A 26,008-nucleotide genomic window follows, 5' to 3' on the forward strand; every position below is an offset into this window, starting at 1 on the left:
ATTATTTAATTACAGTTATTATAATATGTCTCTAATATGAAGTTAACCTAAAGTTTTATATTTTTACTTGTGGTAACACGTAAATGCGCGCGCTGCTATTAACGGAAGTTTTGTTTATCAATCAAGCGAAGCAGTATGAAATATCGTGGTCTTGGTAGTGTTTGTATTTAGCCAGCATCGAATAAATACGTGTATACTACGTAAATCGATATCTTAACATTTTGATTTTATCAATTACTTAACGAAGTTATTGTTAAAATATTTGTGAAATTTAATACAGCTATTGCAGAGTACTATATTCTTTTAGGAATTCATCTTTTGGTGAGTGTGTTTTTATTATTCTCTGATTTATTTTGACATGTCCATTTAATATAAACATATAATACATGTCTATTTATTAAATGGAAATTGTAATTTTTAATTTAATCTGCAAATTATATTATTTTAATTAACATTACTTTAAAACGCAATTAATACTTCACTATACAAAAAACGGTTATACTTAAGTGCGCATTGTAACGTATTTTATATTAACCCTTATCGTGATGTGAATTAAATTCTTGCAAATTAATAAATCAGTGTATCATTAAAAGTATGTATATTTCGCAAGTTGTTTAACAAAAAAGAGTACAAGCAACAAAGTAAACATTGCAGCAGGTGAATTACTTAAATTAAAGATTTTTTCTATACTATAAGCTTATATTGTAATACTTTTTTATTGTTCTCTATTTTTATGTTCTTAACGAGATATTATATTTACTTATCACTTTAATATCTCAAATGACAAGTTTTATCAATACTTGTATAAATAAAAAAATTATGATAATTTTCACGTGGAGAGCGTTTTTAAATTTTATCAGAAATAAATCTAAATCAGACACGACTAATTAATTTAATAATTATGATCTAGATAAATATATAAAAAAAAAACCTTAAATACGATACACCTTCCAATATTTTAAAATATGCTAGTTTTAATTTGTTTTCAGTTTTCACCATCTTTATTGTAGTAGTAAACGAGGAGATATGAAAGAAAATGAATGAATTTTGCTTTATCTGAGTCGATAAATATACTTACTTATAGAAGTAATCAGTTGTACTAGAAGCAAGAAAATAATATGCATATTGGTGTTATTAACAAAAGGAAGACAATTTTTTTGTATTTTAATTCTCATGAAAAAAAAATGCGGTTGTAAAAATAGTCAGGGATTATTTTTTTTTTGTTTATTTGTGTATTAAATTCAAGCATTTGTAACACGAAACATCAATCAAACAAACAAATGTGTGCCGGCGTGTGTCACAAATACTTAGTAAACACGCCATTGTAATAAGAAACTGATTTAAATAACAAGTTTATATGAATCAATATGTTATATCAACGTGGGTACAATCGCGAGCAAAATATAATTTAATATTCTATAGTTGTTATTGAGTGGAATATTTGGGTAGTGACTGTATTTGAAACAATATCGAAATTGTATTATAAACGATTCCGTTTCGATTCTTACACTGTTACTGTCGCTTAATCATATATTTAATTAGTTCAATGGAAATCGTGATTGTAATTGGAGACTAAGCACCTTTAAAGGTCGAGTGGGATAAAGCTTGTGTCCACTCATAATCCGAGCAATATTTTAAGCCGGTTAAGGCATTTCTGGTCTGTATAGTACAATTTACCTGCGCAGTGGAACAGGTAATCCTGTTAGGTGACCGTGACACGTTGCCCGGTTTCTGTTTAAGGTTCAATTCAGTATCGTCGCGCATTCATACCAGCTATGGTCGACTCTAGGACTCGTAAAACATCACCAGCCATACAAGAAAAGCTGGCGATCTACGAGAACGGTAACGGACGACGAACAAAACAAATATCAATCTATTTTAGCGTATACCACGTTTGGAAGCGGTTTTACGATCGAAAGTGTCTGTACGTAATTATGGCGTTGAATATACACAGGTTTCTCTATGCTCGTCATTTAGATCACGTGCTGTACGCGAGTGAAACAAAAGAGTATTCAGGTGTTTTCACGCATCCAGCCTGACACCCGATCCTCGTGACACAGTGCACGAGCGTGCTGAAATTTAATATCTCGTTGGAACCATTCGTTCAGGAACTTCGCACTAACTTCCCCTATTACCTATATGTAATGAACATATAATTTAGTATATGGGGGCTTATAAAAGCATGAGATCAGTGTTAAGTGAATGTTTGTGTTAGAAATGTTATACATAGATGTCGTAATTTATATTTTTTTCTTATAAATCATAAACTTTTTAAATTGTAAGTAACGATAGACCCTGAGTTACAACATAGTCAGAAAACAGTTAACAGCATCTGACGTCTTGAGTCATCTTGACTCAACAAGATACCACAAGTTATGTTTGTTGATGTCGGAACTTGACCCACAATAGTAATCCTTACATCAGGTGTGTGTTTGTCGGCGTCTTCCCTCATTATTTCTATCCTGTACAGTGTACAGTGACACGTTCTCTGGTCACGTACCTTCCACCGATTAGTCTCGTTTCTCGTCGTAGTAAAAAGCATACATATTTTATTTATCATGTTAACCGAGTTTTATCTTAATAAAATCTTAAGCGCTCCTATGATAAGTTAAAAGTTGACTGATATGAGATATGACTGTTGTCTACTGTTTTTGATTTAAGTAGAATAAATTTGAAGGTCTCTTTTTCATTAATTTGTATTCATAAAGAGACTTTTCACTTTTGTAAGGCACGAAAATTCATCACTAGCTACCATCTGAATTTAAAATAAGTTCTGATTTCTTTTGTAGGTCCTGTGGAAAAAATTAAATGCAATTAACGATTTTAATTTTCGTTGTTATACACATATTATATTATTTAAAGTACGTAATATATCTCACATTATTTGATTTTAGATTACATATAAGGAAAAATATATTTTTTTCCTTTAAAATAAGTAAAAATTAGATAACAAGAACTTACGACACTGATTTTCATTGCCTATTTGCAAACTGCAAGAGCTAACGCATGATTTACAAAAGGGCAGGCGTAAAATTTAGCGTCACCTCAATACATAAAATCACTTGAGGCAATATTTGTCATATATTGCATGTACAGTTACATAGTTTTGTGCACTGCATGTTAAACATGCATGCATTAATTACGTATGCGTTGCATGTGCATTGCGTAAAGGGATAGTTGGATAAGACGACATGGGTGGTTAAAGTAACCAAATATATGTATCAGATAAATTTCTTTGAATGTTACATGACGCTTAATCCTTTTGCTCATGTTCTGATCTGATTTAAATACATGATTGTTTGCATATATGTTATTCTATTTAATATTCCCACATATATATATATATATATATATATATATATGTGGGGTAAGTGTAGTTTACATAATGTTCATCAATAAATCGTAATCGTAACACTTTCATATACTTTTTACTTATTTTTAGAGTAATAAAAGTAATCAGAAGTGGAAGATATTTTAGATAATTTTATGTTTATTGCAAAACATTGCTATAGAAAATGACCTAACACATTAAACACTCGGCGATAAAATGACTTTTAAGATGTAATTTTTTTGGGATACTTTTCATGTTATTTTCCTCGCTTTACGACTTGATCTTTCTTCTGATTTGTCACGTGTGACCATTTGAAAGTCTGAGACAATATCCGCAAGGCATCTCAAGAAAGTGGTGGATTATAGCAGTTACGTCATGAGACAGCCATTACGCATTTGTCGTAATTCCACAGCGGACCTGTTCGAGATCATTACTACTGTAAAACTTGTGTTTAATTCGTCTGTTAAATTTTACTGCCGCTTGATAATTTATTTGACTTTACTTTGAACGCGTCACCAACTATATTCTGGAAATTTCTCTAATTGAAAATAGTTTTATATTAAAGTCATTATGGATATTTTTTGTTGTTGATCAAAGTTTTGGCTGTGGCTTCTCCAAGGTCAAATCTACCATCACCCAAGTTTATTCAAAGACAGTAAACACGTCAGTAAAATAAATAAAGTAACTTTCGCATTTATAATATTTATTTGGAATAACGTCTTTATTGTTTGAAAGTCTTGTTTGTATGTAAAAAATTCTATACGATTCGTACAAAATATATATTTAAAATCCACTTTGAAAGGTGTTCAGTACGACTGTCTAGTTGTTTTATGTTAATCAATTTTCTTGTTTAAAGTTATTAGGTTTAACTATTGTTAAATTTGACCCAAAGAATTTTTGAATGAGTTTACACGAAGGATAAAGACTGTCAATTATTTCGAAAAAATGCTTCATATAAAATTTGTTAGTTTTCAACTTTTCGTACTCTTATTATAATTTATACTTTTTTATTAGGTATTCAACCAAGTTTGTGTCTTTCATGTTGAATAAAAGCCTATTTTATATATAATAAATTATTGAAAGTGAAATTTAAATCATATAGACATAAAAATTCTATAGAGACAGAGACTATATTCTAAATTCATAATAAATAAAAGAAAAGTAGATAAAAGTCCCGTTGCTCGAAAATTCACAGATGATACGTGAAATTAAATGGTTCACATTTAACGAAACACTAATGGTTGAAACGGTGAACCGTTGGAATTTATATGTGCGAAATAAAATGTTACGAGATCCATTTACCTTCAAGAATATTTATCATTGAAATCTGAAGATACATCCCTCTTTTAAATATATTCTTATCGATCAATCTTTTCAGAAGCGGAATACATTACAATGGCCCTCATGAGTTTGAGGGACTTTAAAATCTTTTAGTTGCATCTCGAGGAGGTGAAACTTGTGAGCCTAATAATGTGTAAAATTTAATGAATAGACACTCCCAACGAGCATCACTTTGTTTGAGAGCATCCGCAACAACCGAGTCCTTGAGCACGAATTTTTTGGCATCTGAATCTGCTTGTAATTCCTCAATATTCTTCGTGAAACGTCCTTACAAAATCGTTAACAGCTAAAGATATGAATAACTAATAAGCTATATATTTAATAAGGAGCTTTCTATTTAAATAGAAATCAACTTTAATATTTGACTTGTGTTTAACGTTCGTCTGACATTATCATAAATTGAAAAGGCTGTAGTTTTATAGGCGGTGTCATGTAGGGCGCGGTGTGGGGTCAACGCCCCGCAGCCCTGTCCGTGAACGTGGTTAGGGATGTTAGCGAATGTTATCGATACCGTATGCGATAGATAGGGGTGGTATTCCGCGGATTGTGTTAATTGGTAACCCTAATGATACCCTATTGCATATCAGGGTAACATATCGATAAATATATATTCCGCTTATAAATCAATTCGAATTTTGCTTAAATATTAATATCGTAATATAAACGTTATTTTGCTGAATTAACTGTAATGATTAAAGTTAAATGTTTTATTAATATAAAGTCGGGTAAAATCAAGTTTAATTTAGTAGTAGAGCCTTAAAGGCCCTTCACTTAAGATTTTCTTGAAAGGAAGGTCAGTCTAAGAGTCAACGTAAGATTTTCCGAGTTCACCGTTCAATTAAGGCTCTATGAAACCACTTTTTTATAATTATAAAAGACACACTCTTCAGAATATTCTATAAAATTCATATTACAACTTCTGAAAATAATCCTAATGTACGTATAAATAAAATTAATTTCCCTCTTTGGTAACTTGAAATAACTTTGTTTTCTCGATAGCATAAAATTTATTAGTTTTTAAAATGATGTCAAGATTTAAACAATACATTTTTTTTTATATTACGTAGCAATTATCGAGTAAACTCAAAGGAATTCGATAGATCTATGAGATACTAGAATTTAAAATCTAGATTTTAAATGACGGGGCTCTTATGGGGCTAGATATATATATATATATATGGTAAGATATTTAATACATATTAAATATATTTAACGATATCTAAAACCATCTACATAAAGATCAATAACCAATAATCAATATACTATGTTATTTAATGTAACGAATAAGGATCCGTATCTAAACAACAGATTTTGTATCGTCAAAATACATACGACGAGTTTAACAACTGCAGTTTTACATTCATAAACTTGCGTTAATATTGTATAATAGGGACCCATTAAAGCTAAACCTGGGTCGCAAGCCCCAGGCACTGTTGAAGCTCCTCTCCCAGCAACGTGATAGACCCGGCACCCGCACGGTGAATCCACAGAATGCTGACTAGTTTTCGTCTGTACGAAGATTAATTAATGAACAACTGAAAACTAACCGTTTGTAGTTTGACAATACAAACTAAGTAAGTAACTTAATAAGTGTACAGTGGAATTGAAATCCTACATATAATAGTATTCTTCTAGTACCAGTGTGTAAATTCAATATATGTAATGACGAGCGGGATCACGCGCTAAATGTGGTCTGTGGTAAAAAGTGATGTAATAAATTAATTATTTACAATTCTTATCATAATGTTTTTATTAGTCACAACTATAATAAATATTATTGTATTAACATTTTAAAAACAATAATATAAATATTCTATGACTAACAGTTCAGTAACATTTCTTATAATTTTGTTAATTCACACGAAACACGCGAATGATGCTAATTAGTTGGCAGCGGTTTATGGTGTGATGTGATTTGATGAATTAACTACTATTATACTCTATTACAGTGTCCAGTGTAAGCTGACCCATATATTTTCATGCAACATTACTCAGAGCACAAATAAACTATAGGTTAAAATGATTTTAACTTCGTACCAATTAAAGTGTTTGAATAATCTTATCCTTAGTTATAAATTATGCAGGTGTATTGCAATTTTCGCATAAATTATACATAAATATTTCACGTCATTGTACGGCGATTAAGGCTTTAAACATGCATTGGGGTTACGGGATAAGCGATCTCTGTTTATGGTGGTCTCAGATGATTACTAGTAATTTACACCCAACAAACTAAACTTATCTGTTGAAACATTGTAAAACGCAAGAAGGCGCATGAATTGGGTTTCTGTATCGATATTATGCTGACTGAGTTTCAAACGTACTTTAGAAATCTTTTGCAATAAATACATATTACTTATTGTAAATGATATGAAATAAACATGTGATGACTGAAAACAGTATAGCCATATATGTGATAAGTCTTACGAGTTATTAATTTCTGTATTTATAACATCAACGAATATTCCATAATATCTAATAATATTAAAAAATTAATTAATATACCTATTTATATTCTAGCTGATGGATTACCGACCGCTGTGTAAAATGTAAGTGACAGGTCGTTTACAAATAAAGACGCATTATTGAAATGAATAGCGTGTTTGCCAGAATGATTTATGAGGTCGCGTTAGATAGCTTCGGTCTAATAGGTATTGAATATCGAAGGATTGGACAAATGAATGTCTATCTGAGCCCCGAGGCAAATTATACTTATCACAGAAGATGTATTTTAGACTATTTATATTGTAAATTATTTCTTTTATATAAGTATCCAGATCGTTTGTTTTGACGTGCAATGTTCGGATTCAAGGTCGCCAATATTCCACACGTGTAACAGATCTGTTTGCCGTCCGGGAGATATCCCGGCCTTGATACAAGCGTTACGGTTTTCCCCTAGGAACCGCAGACGTGACAGGAGCGTTCGATAAAAACTACGTTAAAATATGAAGATAAAAAAGATTTTTAGAAGTTTTTCTATCTTTTTGTATATTTAAGTTATTTATAAAGAGACCTAATTTAAGTGAAATCTTGTTAGGATTTTTTTAAATTAAAGTTTTTTAAGCAGAAATCCAATAAAATCACTTAAAACATTAATTCAAGTCGCTCGCAATAGATATATGCTTAAGTTATCTTTAGCATGTTTTTTTTGTATTCTTTTCTTTTTGCTTTAAAAAGAAAGATTAAGTCGAAAACCAATAACACTGGTGTGATATCTTTGATATGATTACTATAAGAAGTTGGTGACATGGATCAAGTAAGTACCAGAGGTATTCCAAATCGGTTTAAGAAGCCCTTGCGACCAGCAACATTCTTAAACCGATTAGAGCTCTTGTTATTATTTAACGGAATATATATAATAATATAACTATGTACAATATATTCTATCAAATACGTAGTTACTTGGGGTCATAAAACGATCAGTTTAATATCTCTCAAGTGTAGTTATATCTAAAGAGTTAAGTGCTACTGGGAATTATTAATGGAGTCTAGGGATTTGCTGTAGAAGATAATTTGAATAAACAGCTCCTACGATAATTGTGTATGTTGAGCTTCTGAGTGATGTGAAACATTGTAATTGGAAATTATTATGTAAACGACGCTCATACTCTATGTATCCTAATCAAAATAACTCCTTGATTGAAACTATTATGTAATTGTTAAAAAAACAACAAAGTTATATTATTTAAGTTTAAGAATTTAAAAGAAAAAATTGAGAATAAAATCTCTTTGTTTCTCAAGTAAAACATTTTAAATCAGAATTTTAAAATATTTATAATGGAATAGTACTTTCTAAAGCAATAAAAAGTAACATTTTAAAAAAAGACCTGGCTATAATGACGTTAGCGTTTATCGTCTAGATCACCTGTCATGTTTTTGTTAGTTTATTATCTTTCAAATGTTAATCGATGTCTTAGTACCAAGGTTGAAATGCTTCATGAATATAAATGTATGTTTATAAATACATACATATAAATGAATATATTATTCAGTGTTGAATAATAATTATTTTAAACTCGTTATGTACCAGAAATTAAGAGGAACGTGATGTAAAATTGAGATAAAAAATAAAGCAGCTTTGCGGTGACATTCATAATAAATTGTAGGTAATATTAACGTTATCTGATCTCGTGACGACCCCTGAATAGTTTTCAACCCTTCTCTGTACACACCCTTTTTGTATTCGAACGGTCACTACTGACACCCTAAAGAAAACTACGTTCATGCATATTACAGTTGCAACCCTTTGATGGAAACGCTTTGAATACGCCTGGGGTTCTGTTAAAAATTTTCACGTGTTTAACATGTGTGCTATTTATTGTTGCATATTTTAATTTGTAAGCGAAACTCTTATGGTCCCTCTACCATGGGATGTTTCTTTATAGTTTACACGATTAAATAAATAAATAATGTGTTTACTGCATGTGCATTTAATTTAAATTAGAATGACCTAAAAGTTAATAGGTACCATTGAATACGATGTTCTATTAGATTCATTCGTTTCATTAAGCTAACAAAGAGTGCATACGTCTTGTCTGTTGACTGTTTGACCTCTGGCTTAAGACCCGCGGGAAGATTTTGATGATGGGGCATAATGCTTCGACTGTCGTCAATATAATAACCCGCCCGCATCAGGAAGTGGGTTATTGATAGAACTGACGTCATCTAGGGGGGTTTAATCTCTGATTGGATGCCGTCGTCACCTTTAGATATGTTCTGTGTATAAATGTCATAGTATTAAGGTGGCGATGATTGATTGGAATGAAGTGGTTTCTTATACACAATTGTATACCATATGTCACCGGCATAGAGTATAACTTAATAATTATTTTAGTTATGTCGGATTGTGAACAACATCTTAAGTAGTGGTCGAAAGAGCTCTCCATATCTTAAAATTTTATGAGCTGTTAACTCACGACGCACTACCGTGCGTGTGTTTTGAACTGTTTTTGTGGCATTCCATTGGGCGGTTCGAACCTTTTTTTGTTGGCAGTTTCGTAATTATTACCCGAACGATAAACTGGATTGAGGAATTCCCATTACAGTGACGCAACACAAAATATAGAGCGATTGAAGTTTATAAGACGTTTGGCCCAAATCGACTCTGTTCCGATTCTCACAGTTCGTGATTGCATACATCATTACGAGATATCTCTTCAGGTTCCTGAAGTGAATATATTATTGCACACATCGCTTGTATAATCTTTGATGTTTCTATAAAATATTTTTAGTATCAGATATTTCAATATACACATTACGAAAACCGACCAAATCAAACTTTGTTCTATATTATTAAGTGCTAAATATTATTTAAACAACCAGGATAGTAATTTGCTGAAGCTTGTTAGTTTTTCTTTTGTTTTTAAATGAACAATGTAGTCATAGAGCATGAAACTCAAAAAAATGTTTAGCTGCGTTCTACGGTTTCACTTGCCTTCTTCATCCAATTACCTGCAAGCCCGAAAATAATATTTTTTATATAAAATATGTTATAGTTATTATCAATGGAGAGTTATAATAGGTGGAGTATTTTAGAAATGCTAATTAGAAATATAAAAATATTTGAAAGTGATTGTGGGTAGAATGGATGGGTGGCGTATAAAATTGATTAAGGCCACTCAATTTGTTACTGTATTAGCAAATAACGTTCACTCTCGCTGCGCTGATGATCGCTCTTATTAGATCAATCTACTCTGCGGTAATGAAAACATTATTTACGTATTTATTTTCCATTATATAATGATTATATTTATCTTATACATTAATGGGACTTGTGTAATGAGAGCATTAATGTCCCTTGATTTCATTGATGTTGTATGTGACGGTCAAATGAAAGGGGTGAGTTTTTAATCTCATTCGTTCAGATGGACTTATCTCTTTTGTCAATGAGATTTACTATTGTCCCTTTTATTTCAGTTTTTTTTTTTTGAATAATTTATCTATTTAGCATATTTACATATACATATCTGGTATGTATTGATAAACAATTTTTATATGTAACCTTCATCATAAACTGTTTAAAAACTATAATTACGTTGTACGTTTCATGTTCTTATATGAATTAATATATGTATTTTATATTATCAAAATATCTATGCTAACATCCATCAGCCTTGGTCTACTTACAATGTTTACTATTTGTTTGAAACAGATATAAATACATTTCAGTTCTAGTGAATAAACATTTTATACATAGTATTATACTTGAAAGAGAACAAAAATGAGCTCAGGGGATGAATTCAAAAGCAATTTTAAAAGCAGAAACATATAACAATGGCTTTCTTTACTCTACTTTCATTTAATTGCAATGAACCAGCGAGGTACATCCATTCGTAATATACACCAAAATGTCTAATACTATTTGACTGTATGAAGATGACAATGTCTGTAAAGTTCTATGTCCTTAGACTTTATATACACGTATTAAATTAACAACGACCGATGCTATTCAGATATATAATTGATCACTTACTTCAATTGGATGTTAATAGACGAACAAATTGAATTTGCGATGTATTTTATATCAGCAACGTCAGCAATGCATAAAATTACTCGAGTCGCTTGTTATGTAGAACATGTAACTTGGAGAAACATTTAAAGTTGAAACAAGAACATGTCAATTTTTTAATATGTTAGTAATAAGTAAACTTGAAATGAGATTAAAATTTTATTTTATGTATATATTGTTAAATACGTTTTTTGTATTAAGAATTCTAAAAAAAAATCTTATTATATATATATATATTTTTTTTTTTTCTTACTATCTTTATTTAAATTTCAAATGTTCACACGTTTGTTCGCATCAAACCGTGCAACTTAATTTCAAAACAATTTTCCCAATCAACTAACATGACAATTTTTAATAAACCTTATATAACAATGTTAAGGGATGGTTTTGAATATATAACGTCAGATGATAACCTTATTTTCCGAACATGTTATTTTTGTGCACTCTACGGGAAATTAAATTTGGCTAAGAACATTGAGTACGAAAAATCTAATAACACCAAATTGTGTATTTCCAATGTTCCAAGATGTATATTATCTATTATATGATAATATTTTTATACGAGGCAATATAGTAATTATTCATATATTTAAATCTAAAATCTAAAATTTTTAATTACGAGTTTAAATCAGGGCAATGATTGTACAAAAAAATAAATGACTACTCAGAATTAGATACGGCGTACAAGATGGTAGCCTAGATATTTTTTGTTAACTATGATATAAGCATCAAATTACAGAGTATTTTCGTTGTTACAAGAATATTATAGATCAAGAAGTTCTCAAGATTAGTACAATAATGAATTACAAAGATATAAGTTAATAGTAAATAGTTTCAAAGGTATGATCTTATTTGAAAGTTATTTAAAGCTTTATTATCGAGATGTAATATAAGTATATTTTTAATTTTTATGTGATAAAAAATATGTAATGTATAAGATTTTTTTTTCATTTATGTATCTTAAATTATTCTCAATGCTCTGAGCATTACAAATTTATATTTTTTCAATCAATGTCCTACTTATAATAACAAAATTCTGATAATTTATAACATTTAAATACGATTATTTTTATCTTATATATATGTGGTTAAAATAATAACTAACATTGTCGATTTATATATAGTTCGTGATCGAATCACTTTATTCAATATAATGAGCGATATGACGGTGATACCATGATCAGTTTGCAACATTTTAACTGTTAGTTAATCTGTAAGTTAATTAGTGAGAGTTAATCAAGAAACATTAATCGCTTCAGCAATAATATCGATGTATTGAAAACGTCTACAAGATATTACACCTATTAAAATAGTTATTGTCCCTTTCGTCTTGTATTCGGCTTACCTCTATCTATCTGTTGCATGAAATAGTTAAAAAAAAGTGTTTCAATTTTCATATAGTGACTCCTTAAAAGTTACTATAGAATACATATTTTCGAATAGCTTTTGATAGATTTATAACAGGCTTTTTATTTGTGTCTTTAAAACCTTTATGTATTACACATTAATGTATTGTAGTTATACAAAAATTCTGATATAAATTCAAAATTAATAACATACAGGTATAATACAATTACCTATTCCAAAAGCAGAAAAGAAAAACAAAATTGTTGTGGTTTAATCTTAATTTTATTATTAGTTTATACAACTCATGCTTTTATGGTACTATTGTGTTAAAATATTCAATAATAGGTACTTTCTTAATCTGGTTCTTTAGTTAGAATTTTTAAATTCGACTTTGTAAATATGGAAGAAAGAAGCTAAAGAAATTTTCTTAAACGAATAAGTAGCTTGAATGATTATCTGCAACTTAAACATATACAAATACATATATCTTTATAAAATAACTACATATAATGGATTAAAGAAAAAAATATATATATGAAAAAATAAATGTCCGATACATTTAGATGTTAAAGTAATATTTCATAGACAATCAGTGAAACCATTCCATGCCATGCCGTTAACAAGATTGACGGCGTGGCCTTTAGACGTTCTGTGACGTCAATTGTTTCAGCAAATGAGCGCTGAAACAACCTTGTGGGAGCCATACGATGGGGATCTATAAATAGTCGTAGGTCAGAGGTCAGGGTGGGATCGGTCCACAAATGAAAACTCAAAGCTTTAACCACCGATGTACGGTCTCTGAGAAACAGAAGAAATAAAAGAAGTATTTAAAAGTGCTATTAAATATTTCCACCAATAGAAAATATGGTATAACTTAAATGAAACTAGTATTTTTCGGATTTACTACGCGGATTTTATTATTTAAAAACTACATAATCCCGACGTTTCGGTTACTTTGCAGCAACCGTGATCACGGGCAGACGAGGTGTGCCCGTGATCACGGTTGCTGCAAAGTAACCGAAACGTCGGGATTATGTAGTTTTTAAATAATAAAATCCGCGTAGTAAATCCGAAAAATACTAGTTTCATTTAAATGAATACTCGCGAAAATCTTAGATCTCATTATGGTATAACTTAGTTTAATTTGATACAATTACAACAGTTAAAACATTTTTGTGTTTCCGAATTTACGTTGGATTTTTTGGTACGAAATTTGTAATTCAATAAGAATAATGTCAGGATTCCTTTAACATAAACACAAGAAGGACAACTCAATGTATGTTTGTTTAGATTTTACCCTAGATGAGGCAAAAACAGACATCAAAAACAGTATAAAATCCTTAAGTTAACTTTGTTTAAAGTTAATCTTTGAACTAAATTTATTATTAAATCTCTAAAATACTACAATAAGAATAGATATGAGATGTTACATTTGTTCCCTTAACGAATATTTTTTTAAGTCTATCTTTTATAGAATTGATTACCTTTATTGTAATTAAGGAAAATGAATAATCAGCTAGCACTTACAAATTACTCGATAGCAAAAAACAAAACCGATTATTCGTTGGTAAATTTAACTAATTATAAAAACTTTATATTCTCGTTTCCAAGTTACGTCAATTGAACGCAGTACTGAGTCCATATTAAATGTCTTTAGGACACACAAACCATTGGAATAATATTTGATATCATTAATGTTTAATGTCTACAGTCTACATGTATTACGTCATCGTTTATCTTAGCTCTTAAAAAAACAATGCCTTTTCATATATCTTGTAACTAGAAGCCAAAGGTCGAACTTACGAATATGTTACGTTTGTAGCGAATTATGTCATGGAATTCATAAATATTTATGTTTAAAATGTTTTATTTCGCATTAAAAATGTACTTCGTGTTTGACCTGAATAAAATCCGGTAGATTAAAAATTTGAGTTTGACACGATACGGAATATACTTGCAAGTATTCTTTGGCACCTGCGGGTTGACCTTCACCGTCTGGTTCTTCGAGTTTTGATCCTTTCAAGGGCGTCACTGTACACATAATGCTATCATAAAACTATAACAATATTTTACTACGCCGGTGTTTCAAAGGCTTTATGGAGATATCGAAGACAAATATAGCCTGTTTGTTTGTATTACTTTAACGTGTCCGGTCGAATGTTCAATTAATATTTTATATCCTTTATGTTATAACTCGCTTTGAAATTTGAATAATAATATAGAAAGTCAAGGGTGTGGAGTAAGGTTCAAAGGAGTCTATAGTGCATGAATTCTGTATTTCGTCCCTACTATTGTTCATACTATAACGTACCTACCTATTAACACACTAATTATCAAGTCTACAATAATATTATCGCTTCTATTATGTGTCACAAGTTCCGTTCGTGGATCGAGTACCGGTAGTTATTTGTTTCCCTCTATTGCGATTGACTTACAATTGTCGGTGCTAATTGTATAACATCGTACAATTTCACACTTTAATGAATCGTTCATTAGTGTAGTGAAAGTAAATGACTTTGACGCGCTTTTCTGATTATTTATTGGTGTATTTATTTTTTGAATTTAACAATTGCATTGTATTCAAACAAAGGCTAGACTTGATGTAATATTTAATGGGATTTCTTAAACGTTGTTATCTGTGCCCATATCAGTGTAAATAGCTTGATAAAGCTTTGAAATGATTTTCGCAATATACTATTCCTTTATCGTCGCCTACTTTGAACTAATAACTTCATATATGTATGTTCTATAAAAAATTAAAAACAACTTCTTTCACAATTTATTAATTGGACCACTTCATGCAACTAAAGAAATTGTGTTAATAATACAATAGTATTTCAAAACCGATTGAAACAAAATTTAATTGTATTATTTCGTATTTTATTTTAAATCAAACGCAAACTTTCGTCCTGGTTTGCGAACGAATTAAAGATTTTATAACTTTAGCGTTTCAATTTAGCCAAGTACAGGAAACAGGGTCATGGCGTGCGATAACGAGCGGGCAATGGTTGAAATTATTTTAGTTATAACAGTTCGTTCGCGTCAAATATACTAGGTATATATCTAGAATTAAATAAGAAAAAATATGACGGATATTTATAACAAGACATCAAAAACTAATATGCACTATCGTTTTGATACGGTGCCAAGTCGCGGTTACTCCACGTATTATGTATTATATTCAAAAAAATATCACATACAAATAATTTTTCCAAATAATATTTAATAATAAGTATCGAAAACCATTACTAAACAATATTAATGACTTATTGGATATGCCTGTCGATAACCCACATAACAACATCACTAACAAAATTTTTAATAAAGACGCGGAAGACAAGTAATATATTCTGATAAGTTATATGTCGTATTATCCTTTAAAACGTAAACATTTATATAATAATAACGTTGCTAAATATCTTGAAATTTCATGGATTAATTAATTCGTAACAATGTTTCGACATTATTTATGAAATATATTATAGTCTGATGTTGCCTAAAACGGATTTTGTTCTAGTTATAGATATTGTAAAACGCGATGTCAGTATGTATTACGTTTGAGCAATTTTTTTATATGTGTGTAACCTTACCGATGACATCATTACTGATTCATTATTTTACGACTAAACACGTTTGTTTTACACTTAAGGTGATCGGATAAATATTGTGAATTTACAATGTCGTTTGAAGGATCATACTGTTCGATGCTCTTAGTTAACTATATAAAAATATACCCAGATTAAATTTTTATTTTATTCTATTTATTAGAGACAATGCAAAATATACATATAAATTTTGTAGCTATTTAGTGAAGGAGTGTGGTATTCAGGAATATATAATATCATAATAACTTAAACAATATCATGATTTTGAATACTATATTTATAAGAATTTAACAAAATAAAACTTTTTCGTACAAGTCGATAATATTTTTTAATCATTGTTGTTTTTCCACAGTATCCCAAGTGGAGTTGAGTGGCGTGGGTAGTCCCACGCTGTGCGACCCAGTGCTGGGCCCAATCGAGATGGTGCAAGAGGGTGAAGGTGCCGGAGACGGGCTGATAGCCCCGCGCCGGTTGCCAAACCCGTGCGTTGAAAATCCTTTGCGAATGGACCTGCATAGAGAACTTATGTTCAATCAGAAAATGTAAGTATTTTTTTCAGTTCTAGAATCATCGTTATTCTTATTCATGACGCGTTAAATGCCAGAAAATATGTAGGTACATATAAATTCTAATACATTAGTTTTTGCTTTGCTAGCAAAGATAAATATAATAGTTTTATATTCTGCCATATAACGAACTTAAATCATAAAAATGTTTCTATTTTTACGACGTTATGTGTACGATAAAGGACCCAAAAGAGGTATTGATGGGCTGCTCAATAAAGTTTTTAATTGATCGTGAAATAGTTATATGGTATAACATAATATTATGTGTATGCCACAATAGTATGTCATGATGTCATGTGCGTTAACAATGTTACTGCGGCATACAGAAATATAATTGTAATATTTCCTACCGGCCCACACGCCATGACGCTATATAAGGAATACCTGCCCTTCATAGCGTCCATACCGCTTCTATGATTGCTCAGCACTCCATACATTATATGACTTTCAGACTCTCGTTTACTGTATTTGTAGCGGCGCTAACGACGCAATAGAATTCCATACTATAATTAATCAGTGTGAAAGTGCGTTACGTTTCAATAGGAGGTGCTTACATATGATTTGATTTCTTTGGAAGGTGCTAATTCTCCGTAAAACTGCCCTTAGTACGAGATTGATAGTTAACTTAAATACTGATGGTAGTAATGTTTATCATATGTTATAGCCAAAGCTTGATTAATGAAAAACTTAAACACTGTCTGTGTGAACATTCTTCTACAAAGATATGCTTTTTACTATTTAGTCAATTTATATGTGATATTGTTCTAAATCGTGCAGAAATTACTAAACTGCTTTTATTATGTACTGGAATAACATCTATACACGCGTCTAAACACGTCGCAAGGAGTGTGTACATATAACAGCCCATGTTGCTTTGTGTAACATAAATCTTTAAAATGGACGACCTCAACGGTAAACTTCAAACGCGAACGAAGTCGGGTCTGATATATAGTCGCATATTATTCAAAGTGAGGCCACGTACAATATTTTCCGCATATTTCGGTATCTTTGTGGAAGATAAGTATCTTGATTCATGAACTTGTTTGGACCAAAAATGCTTATTAAAACAGCTGACTATATGAATATAAATTAAGACATTTTATTAACAAGCGAAATTATATAAGGAGCCATCAATACAATTGTATTAACTTTTTTTCTTCAATGATTGAAACAATTTTTTTGCTAATACCCCACCCCGTATTCACATTGATTTATTTAATAACTAACTGCTTGTTAAAATGTTGTGCTTTTTTAAACTTCAACTTTGAAAAAAATTTTTATTAAGAAACATAGATTTTTTTTATAAACTTTATTTTAATGATATAAATCTAGAAGATTTTTTATTTAATTTATATTTTCATATTTAAAATTTAAATATTTTTATGTTATTCTTTTATTGTAAAAGACTTCATATACTAATAAAATAACGTAGCAGATTTTTCTTAAGGTCCTTATATAGATTTTACTCATATAAATACGTAGATCCATTACTATGTATTATTTAAGTATGTCTTGAATGTGACGCTGGCATCTCTTGTCCATTGTGAAGAGCTTCTCAAAGAACTCTGTCACCCTCAAAAGGCTCTTCAAAGATGGTAAGGTGACACAGATGACGTCAAACTTTTTCCCACAGAATATATTTCAACTTCATTTTATTTAACTATGTATGTGAATTATTCATTTTATAGTTAATAATCAAAATTACATTAATAACATGTTATAAGTAATAAAGTTATTTACAATAAGCCTATCAATACTTCTCTCATGATTAATATCGCTCGTCTTATCGATCACGACAGTGCGTAGAATTGAATTTATTTGTACTCAACAATCAATAAAGAAAATAAATTCTCTTCCAATAAAATTACTCTTATAATATTAACTTATTTTATGATACGGATCCACAAACAATACGTACCTCATTTCTATTCGATCGATACTGAATTAGTTCTACATAATATAAATATTACGTACTTATCTTATAATACAACATTTCTTATTCATAAGGACAGGTTTATTCACGTGGAATGTATCTAATTAACATATTAAGCCTATAATTAAATGAGCGCTAATCTCTTTTATGTTAATAGTTCGTCAATGTCAAACTGCTGACGTATTATGATAGATAATTTGAAATAAAATATTCACAATGATATAGCATTGTCAGAGGGCTTTAAAAAATTATCCGTATAATCCTTAAGCAGTCGTAAAAACAAATGATTATACTCTGTGGCGTCTTAACTATTTTCTCATATACCAAAACAATGTATAAGATCACGTTGTTTATACACTTTTAAAAAATTAATACTGTTTTCAATTTGAACGACAAATATAAGCAGGCATTTCTCGAAACATGTTTTTGTCACTCATTATTCGAATTCCTCTCACAGGTGCGCAGCATCCTGTCGCAAACAGTATCGAACATCTGTCTTAAAACGTATTGAAGTCCGTAGTTACAAAGCAAACAAAAAAAAAAATCTTCGCCATATGGAATAAATACATAGAAATATCTACCTGGCAAATGTTGCCATCGACGTTTTATACGAATTGTGAGTTAAATTCCATGGAATGTTTAACGTTGGTATTACTGGTTGTTCATACACTGTTAAGACATTCTATGGACTATATTTAGTTTAGGTGGTTCTCCCAGTCCCAGTATAGCATAATTTCGACCTGTTGATACAGTCTATTTCCAAGTGATTTCGATTGTAGGAGCCGTCACCGATTTCCGCGTTCACAGCCAGTCGCTGCGGAAGGAAGCAATTCCAGACTACTAACGGGAATGACATTTCAAACTCCCGCATCAAAACGTATTACTGACATTGCAGGCGACGTCGTAATTCAATTTTTTATTTTATTTATGGCCATCATCATGAATGTGCTCACAATATTCTGCCAATGTCACGTAGCATAGTGAAGCCGCGAAAAATTTCAACATTACCAAATCTCAGAAATGTCATGGCAATATCTAAACTGTCAAACGAATGTGTAGTCGACTAGTCGTTGAACGGACGCAATTTCCTTATATCTGTATGTGAACAAGATATCCAGACATATTTACGATTTCAATTTAATTTTCTTGCTTCGTAGAATACGTTGATTGGGTTTTAGATTTAGATCTCGATATGCAGTCGGCCTATATTTAGTTTACAAAGATGTATTTGAGATGCTCTAGGAGCGTCGTAAAGTTAGCAATCAGTTTGGATTTCATCTCGACGATGGAGACGCTAATGACTTGGAAATTTCATTTCAAGCTAAACGCTTCGAGTAATGCGAAATTATAACTAAGGCATAACACGATAACAACATTTAGCTGGTATAAAAATTACTTAGTACTGTATATATTTCTAAACTACCACTCTCATGGTAGGTTATTTCACACAAGTTTACTATAACGGAAACTGTGAGTAATTTGAAATAGTATGGCCGTTCACCTATGTCGATTGACTCATTTGGGCTTTCATCAAATTCTATAATTATAATACCAAAATGTTCATCGTATCACAATTTTGTTATATCCGCTGTAAAATATAGATTTAGTTGATAAACGAATACTTTACAGTATGTACTATCGTTGCTAAGAATTATAAAGCACTTTACACAACACTTGTAGGGACAAGTTTTATATGACACAGATAATGCTTCATATAAATTAAAACAATGATACCCTTACGTTAATTTAGATTCGTCAATTTCATATTAATTCTCATATAGTTTATAATTACTCTCTCCATCAGTCGAGTTGACATGTTCTAAAGTTAATATAAACATTACACCCATTACTATACACTCTAGGCAAACAGATCCTCTGCAGATGTGCATCAATTACGTCACTATACTCAACATATGCAGGTAGCTCGTGGGAAACATTACATGTTTTAATTGCACTGTAATTATAGTAATAAGAACGCTTTACGAATCTACTACGTGAAATTAGTAAAATTAGTAATATTTTTTTGTGCTATATTTAAAGTTTAAACGCTCAAGATGAGTTATTTATCCTAAAATGCTCTGGATGAGTAATTATAATTGCTTATACGCACAGAATGAGTAATTTTTTGTCTGTTACAATTCACGCGTAGTTACAATCTGTAATGTATTATCAGTCTCGGGACAACGTAACGTTGTATCAATAAAAACGACATTGCCTTATATGGAAGCGAAAATGAATTTGATAAGATAATGCGTAATTTTTTCAGCTACGACATTATAATTTGTTCGTTATACAATTTTTCTTTTGTTTATTCATAAAAAAAAAATCATTAAAACAATGTTTTATTCAAGCACAGTTCCCAGAAAGAGATAAAAATATTGTTGCAATACGAACCTGAATAAGCTAGTCTTTGTTATGCACCAGTTAGTTAAAATGCTTATGAATTGTTTACGATCCGATTGTAATATGATATGTTTACGGAATAAAGACTTTTCATAATATTTTAAGTCTGTACACAAGTAAATAGATCTCTCTAACATTTATATGAAATTTTATTAAAATAAATGCTCATCTGTTTCAGAGGCAAAAATGTTCTCAATCAGAAGAGCGAACTCCAAAAGGCGCTATCGAAACACAAAGAGAAGCAGCTCATGAATCAAATACAACAGCACAGAGAAACGCCAGGTAACATATTTTTATATGAAACAAAAAATAATAACAAGGTTCAAATTATACTGGTCGTAAAAAGTGTGACGTTTATAATATACCAAATTACTATGTAACAACATAGCTCACGTAAGATTTACCTTTGACATAACGTGTCGTAAGCGTCAGTTATGTTGTTTGAACGAAAAATTTGGCAATAGCTGTGTAATTACCAGATGTATTAAATCTTCTATCCGGAAATATTACCATTTGGTTCTAAAATACTGTGTTTAATAGTTTTCGTCAAACTCAACCCAGATTACGGGTTTTACGTAAATCTTTATAGAGACGATTAGTATGAGAGTTTGAATAAAAACGTAAAGTGGTTTGAAGTTTGTAACTTGTACTTTGCTTCAGCGTTGGTATCAATTCACCGGATAATTATTTCGATATGGGTTATTTTACTCGACCGACTTAGCAAGCTCTGCGGCACATTTGCGTTCTATATCCGAGGATGTAATTACGTTGCCATGTTTATTATATAAGTATGTACTTACATATTATTTTTTTTAATTCAATATTAAATATCAAGGTCCGATTAAAAATTGTGACATTTAAATAAAAACTTTTTATTTTTCTCTAAATTTGAATTTCGAACTCTAGCAATGAATGTTCTCTTAGAATGATATCTTTTTTCTAACCTAAAGATCATGGATTAATATAATTGAAGCATCTAGTTGGTACATTTTTTTGTCTAAATTTGAATTTCGAACTGTAGCAAAGAATAGTTTTTTGGAATATCACCTCTTTTTTTCAACTTACAGATCATAAAAATAAATTAAGCACTCCGTATATTTTTTCTAAATTTGAATTTCGAACTAGGTAAAGAATATCTTCTCTAAATTACTCCTTCAGTTCAACTCTGCTAATGATTGTCAGCCATCTTAATAATTTATCAAATCTAAGTATTATTTTGCGCTGTATTTGGTATCCGGACGTTAATGCAGGTGCATCGGTCATTTACCCCGACGATTATTTGTACTATGGAAGCTAATGATAAAATTTTCAACAGAGTATTAAACTTTATTGCATACACATGACATTCTTATAGATTATTTGTTGAAAACTTGTAATTATTAATTCATAGATTAAACCTGGACTCTATAGATGACAATTTAATCTATTAGAAAATATATTTCCATTGATATTATTGTCTTTATCTAAGGAATGTTAGATATTTTTTTTTATTTCAGTATATTAAAATTACATTACACTATTTTTGCATTGTATTTTATATAACTGTAATTAATTTCATAAACAATACATTCGTTACAAGACCTTGAATAAAATAATACCACTAATCAATTATTCTCAGCTCCAACCATAAATATTGACGACAAGCAAAAACTAATCATAGTAAATAAGATGTATTATGCGAGGAAATATTCATGTAGGATGCCCTTAGGTAATTTCCTTAACGAACCCGGCCCGCGTCAATGACCAAGGTTCGATGAAAGTGAAATTGTAATGACGATCATTTCCGTATGGAAGATAGGAGAAATTAGCTCGTAAACAATTTGTATTGATCGTATTTAAAAATATATTAAAATAAAACTAATAAGTACTTTATACTTGCCATTAGTCTATATAGTAGGATTAAACAATGACAGTCGTCAATTTATACAAGATAGTAAACATTATATATGAATTGAAAACCTTTTTTTTTATTATAGTACAGTAGATACAAATTAGTGGCAAGTAATCGACAGTATAACAAAGTGTGACATATGAAATGAGCCCGTTATAATATTTTCATATTTTTATGTATCATCTTTGTTTTGATCGCTGTTAGATAACAGGCCATTATTGCATAAGCATATGTCAGTATTCTATTCTTATCGAAAACCGAATTTTATTACATCTTATAACCGATATCTTATAATATGAAATGAGATTTATTGGCTTTTAAGTGTTGTTTGAAAAAAATATTTACTAAACGAATAACAATGTAGGATCTCTTTAGTGAAAATAAAAAAAAAGGAATTTGATTTACGTAATATCGCCATTAACGAACATTAAACACATTTTAAATAGTAACCGTGTATAAAAGTGAAACGCAAATTTAAACTATGTATATTCCAATTGTAAATAAATCCTTAAGATTCAAAGAAAATCAGTAAAATAGTTATTGGCATAGATATATAAACTTGTTATTACGTAACACTTTGCAAAATATATGTAATCTTTATTAATGGTTGTGAAGGTAAAATTGCAACCATTTGCAATAATTTGCAACGAAACCTTGTTATTTTAATTGCCGTATATAACATAACATCGTTATACAATATCCATATAATTATTCAATTTTAAAACACGATCTTTTCGTTTAAGAAGTACATTTATATATATTTCAGAGTTGGAAAGAGCGATCGCCGAGCGAGCCAGACGTCTTGAACAAGCTGAACAAAGCACAGAAGAGTTTGAAGCCGGTACAAATCCCACACTGCAGCAAGTCCGCGCGAGACTGAGACATGCCGCGCCAACGCCCTCTCCCGCCGCGTCTGCGCATTAAATAACATTAGTGACAGAGCTGTCTAGCTTTGTTTCTGCCTACTAAACATCATCTTTCGTAATAATGCCATCTAGCGGCGTTTTTAAGCATTGAATAACTTTTGGCGTTTTGTATCAACGCCATCTAGATCCTTAGATATCCTTTTAATTAAGGCGCTATCTGACGCTGCATTAAAGAACTAATACATTCGAAATCGAAAATTCAATAATTCAAACTTCTTTAAATCAAATTTGGAAGATGGAATGAGAGGAAATGATTGTATGTTGTAAACGGCATTATTTTTTTTTTTAAATTTATTTGTCGCTTTCTATGAAATCCAAAAAATGTATGAAATGCTTGAAATCGATGGATTTGACTCTGTAACTGTGAAAAGCATATGGGCGATATGTAAGTGATGCTTTGACTGCGAAGCTTATATTCTGTTTACTTTGTAGATAGGTGATGTGGTTCTATATTGTTTTGTCGTAACTTAGTCACTGAAAGTGTCACAAAATATATATTATTTTTAACAGTTATTGGTATATTTCGGTAGCTGTATTAGGTTTTACGTTAGGAAGTTATATTCGTAAGTGTTATGTTACCGTTGTTTAATTTATGAAACCTAACCAGTAAATGTTGACTGAGGTATCGACTGCGAGAGCTGTAACAATAAGGGTAAACGTCTTCAGAAGAGAAGAAAATATTTTTCTAAACATTTTAAATTAACACCAAACATTTCATGTAGCCATTTGTAAGTGTTTTTTCCTGTTGTCACCGTCATCCTGTAGGTTCGTCTAAACATTCATAGTATCTTATATGTAACTATATGGAAATAAAACTTTTTAGTAGTTAGACATTTGAAAGTACGGTCTAGTTCTAGATGTTATATTTCATATTTATTAAGTATATTAGATTCTTATGAATATTAGTGATGAATGAAATTATCATCTACATAAAGAATTATTCCCTTACAATTTTTGATATTACCCCCTAAATAGTTGTCCAATAGTTTGATAACAAAGTGTTCATGTACGTGATAGATATGAAAGATATTTTTGTATTTTTATTCAATACCTATAGAGCCTATTTCTGTACAAGTTTGTAGTATGTAGTGCCCTTTGAAAGCAATAAATATTTAAGTATTCTATGTTTATATAATGCTGTGGTTGAATCGTTTCTATTATATCTATAACATTGAACAAATATATCTTTTGTATGTAAACACTGGCTGGTTAGAAAGCTCATTGCTTGGTTGAAATTTCTTTTTTGAGGAAAAAAAATTTTTAACTGGTGTCGAAGATCAAAGAGTTTTTCTGTGTATGTTTATTTTTAATGTATGTTGAAGAATGAATTTTTATTCATAGTAATTATTATGACTATATTATAATTAATAACATATGTATGTATGTAGTATATGTACTAGAAAAACATGCCAAAGGAAAATTATACATGCATTGTCTATGTAATATTACGATTTATCCGCAGCATATAATAACGTGTTTCCAATTAATAGAATCTCTAAGCAAAATAAATATTCAAAAAAAAAAAATAATACAAAAATAAAACTTTTGATCTTTCTAGTCTTCATAAAGGAATGTCACAGATAATTTCACTTATTCAAATGTGAAAGATTAAAAAAAATTTCAAATATTTTCTCCATTGTGCCTAATTATAAATATTGTTGATTATTTTCAGAGTATTAGTTAGAAATTTAGATATTATATGATTTTACATAAAAAAAATGAAATGAATTCCACTCGTTATGGTTTCACATGGAAGTCCTTTCTGAATCATGTTTTTTTTTTCTCTTCGATATAGATGACTTAGTACAAAATGTCTCAGTGAGACGTAGCTTCGGCTTGTATGCTGTGTGTCGTGGCCATTATAATTTTGATATTTTGTCACTAAATAGTATAAGCGATTTAATTCTTCATAAATTTTACAATGAAATGTATCAAAGTTTGATAATACATAGACCAGGTACTATGTTGTTTTTATTTACCCTTAACGTTTTTTTTTAAATGATGTTTTACTTAAAAATACGTAATAAATATGTTATGTGTATTAATAAACCTGACAATAAATAATATTTATGAAATTAAGGAAATGGAATGAAATTGTTTCTAAATGGATAATTTATTAGCTGCCAGTTGTTTTTAAAGAATCGTGTTTTGCTAAAA

General features: G+C 30.2%; 1 protein-coding gene across 1 annotated transcript; it reads left to right on the forward strand.

Moving 5' to 3' along the window:
* Nucleotides 1-109: 109 nt before the first annotated feature.
* LOC116766058 (protein FAM107B) lies at nt 110-25,811 on the forward strand. Its single transcript, XM_061521801.1, has 4 exons — nt 110-321; nt 16,485-16,674; nt 21,213-21,316; nt 23,692-25,811. Exons 2-4 carry the CDS (start codon nt 16,553-16,555, stop codon nt 23,847-23,849), a joined length of 384 nt encoding a protein of 127 aa, XP_061377785.1. The 5' UTR covers nt 110-321; nt 16,485-16,552; the 3' UTR covers nt 23,850-25,811.
* The last annotated feature ends 197 nt before the right edge of the window (nt 25,812-26,008 follow it).

This window comes from Danaus plexippus, chromosome 11 (genome assembly GCF_018135715.1).
Source record: "Danaus plexippus chromosome 11, MEX_DaPlex, whole genome shotgun sequence".
NCBI classification, from domain to species: Eukaryota; Metazoa; Arthropoda; class Insecta; order Lepidoptera; family Nymphalidae; genus Danaus; species Danaus plexippus.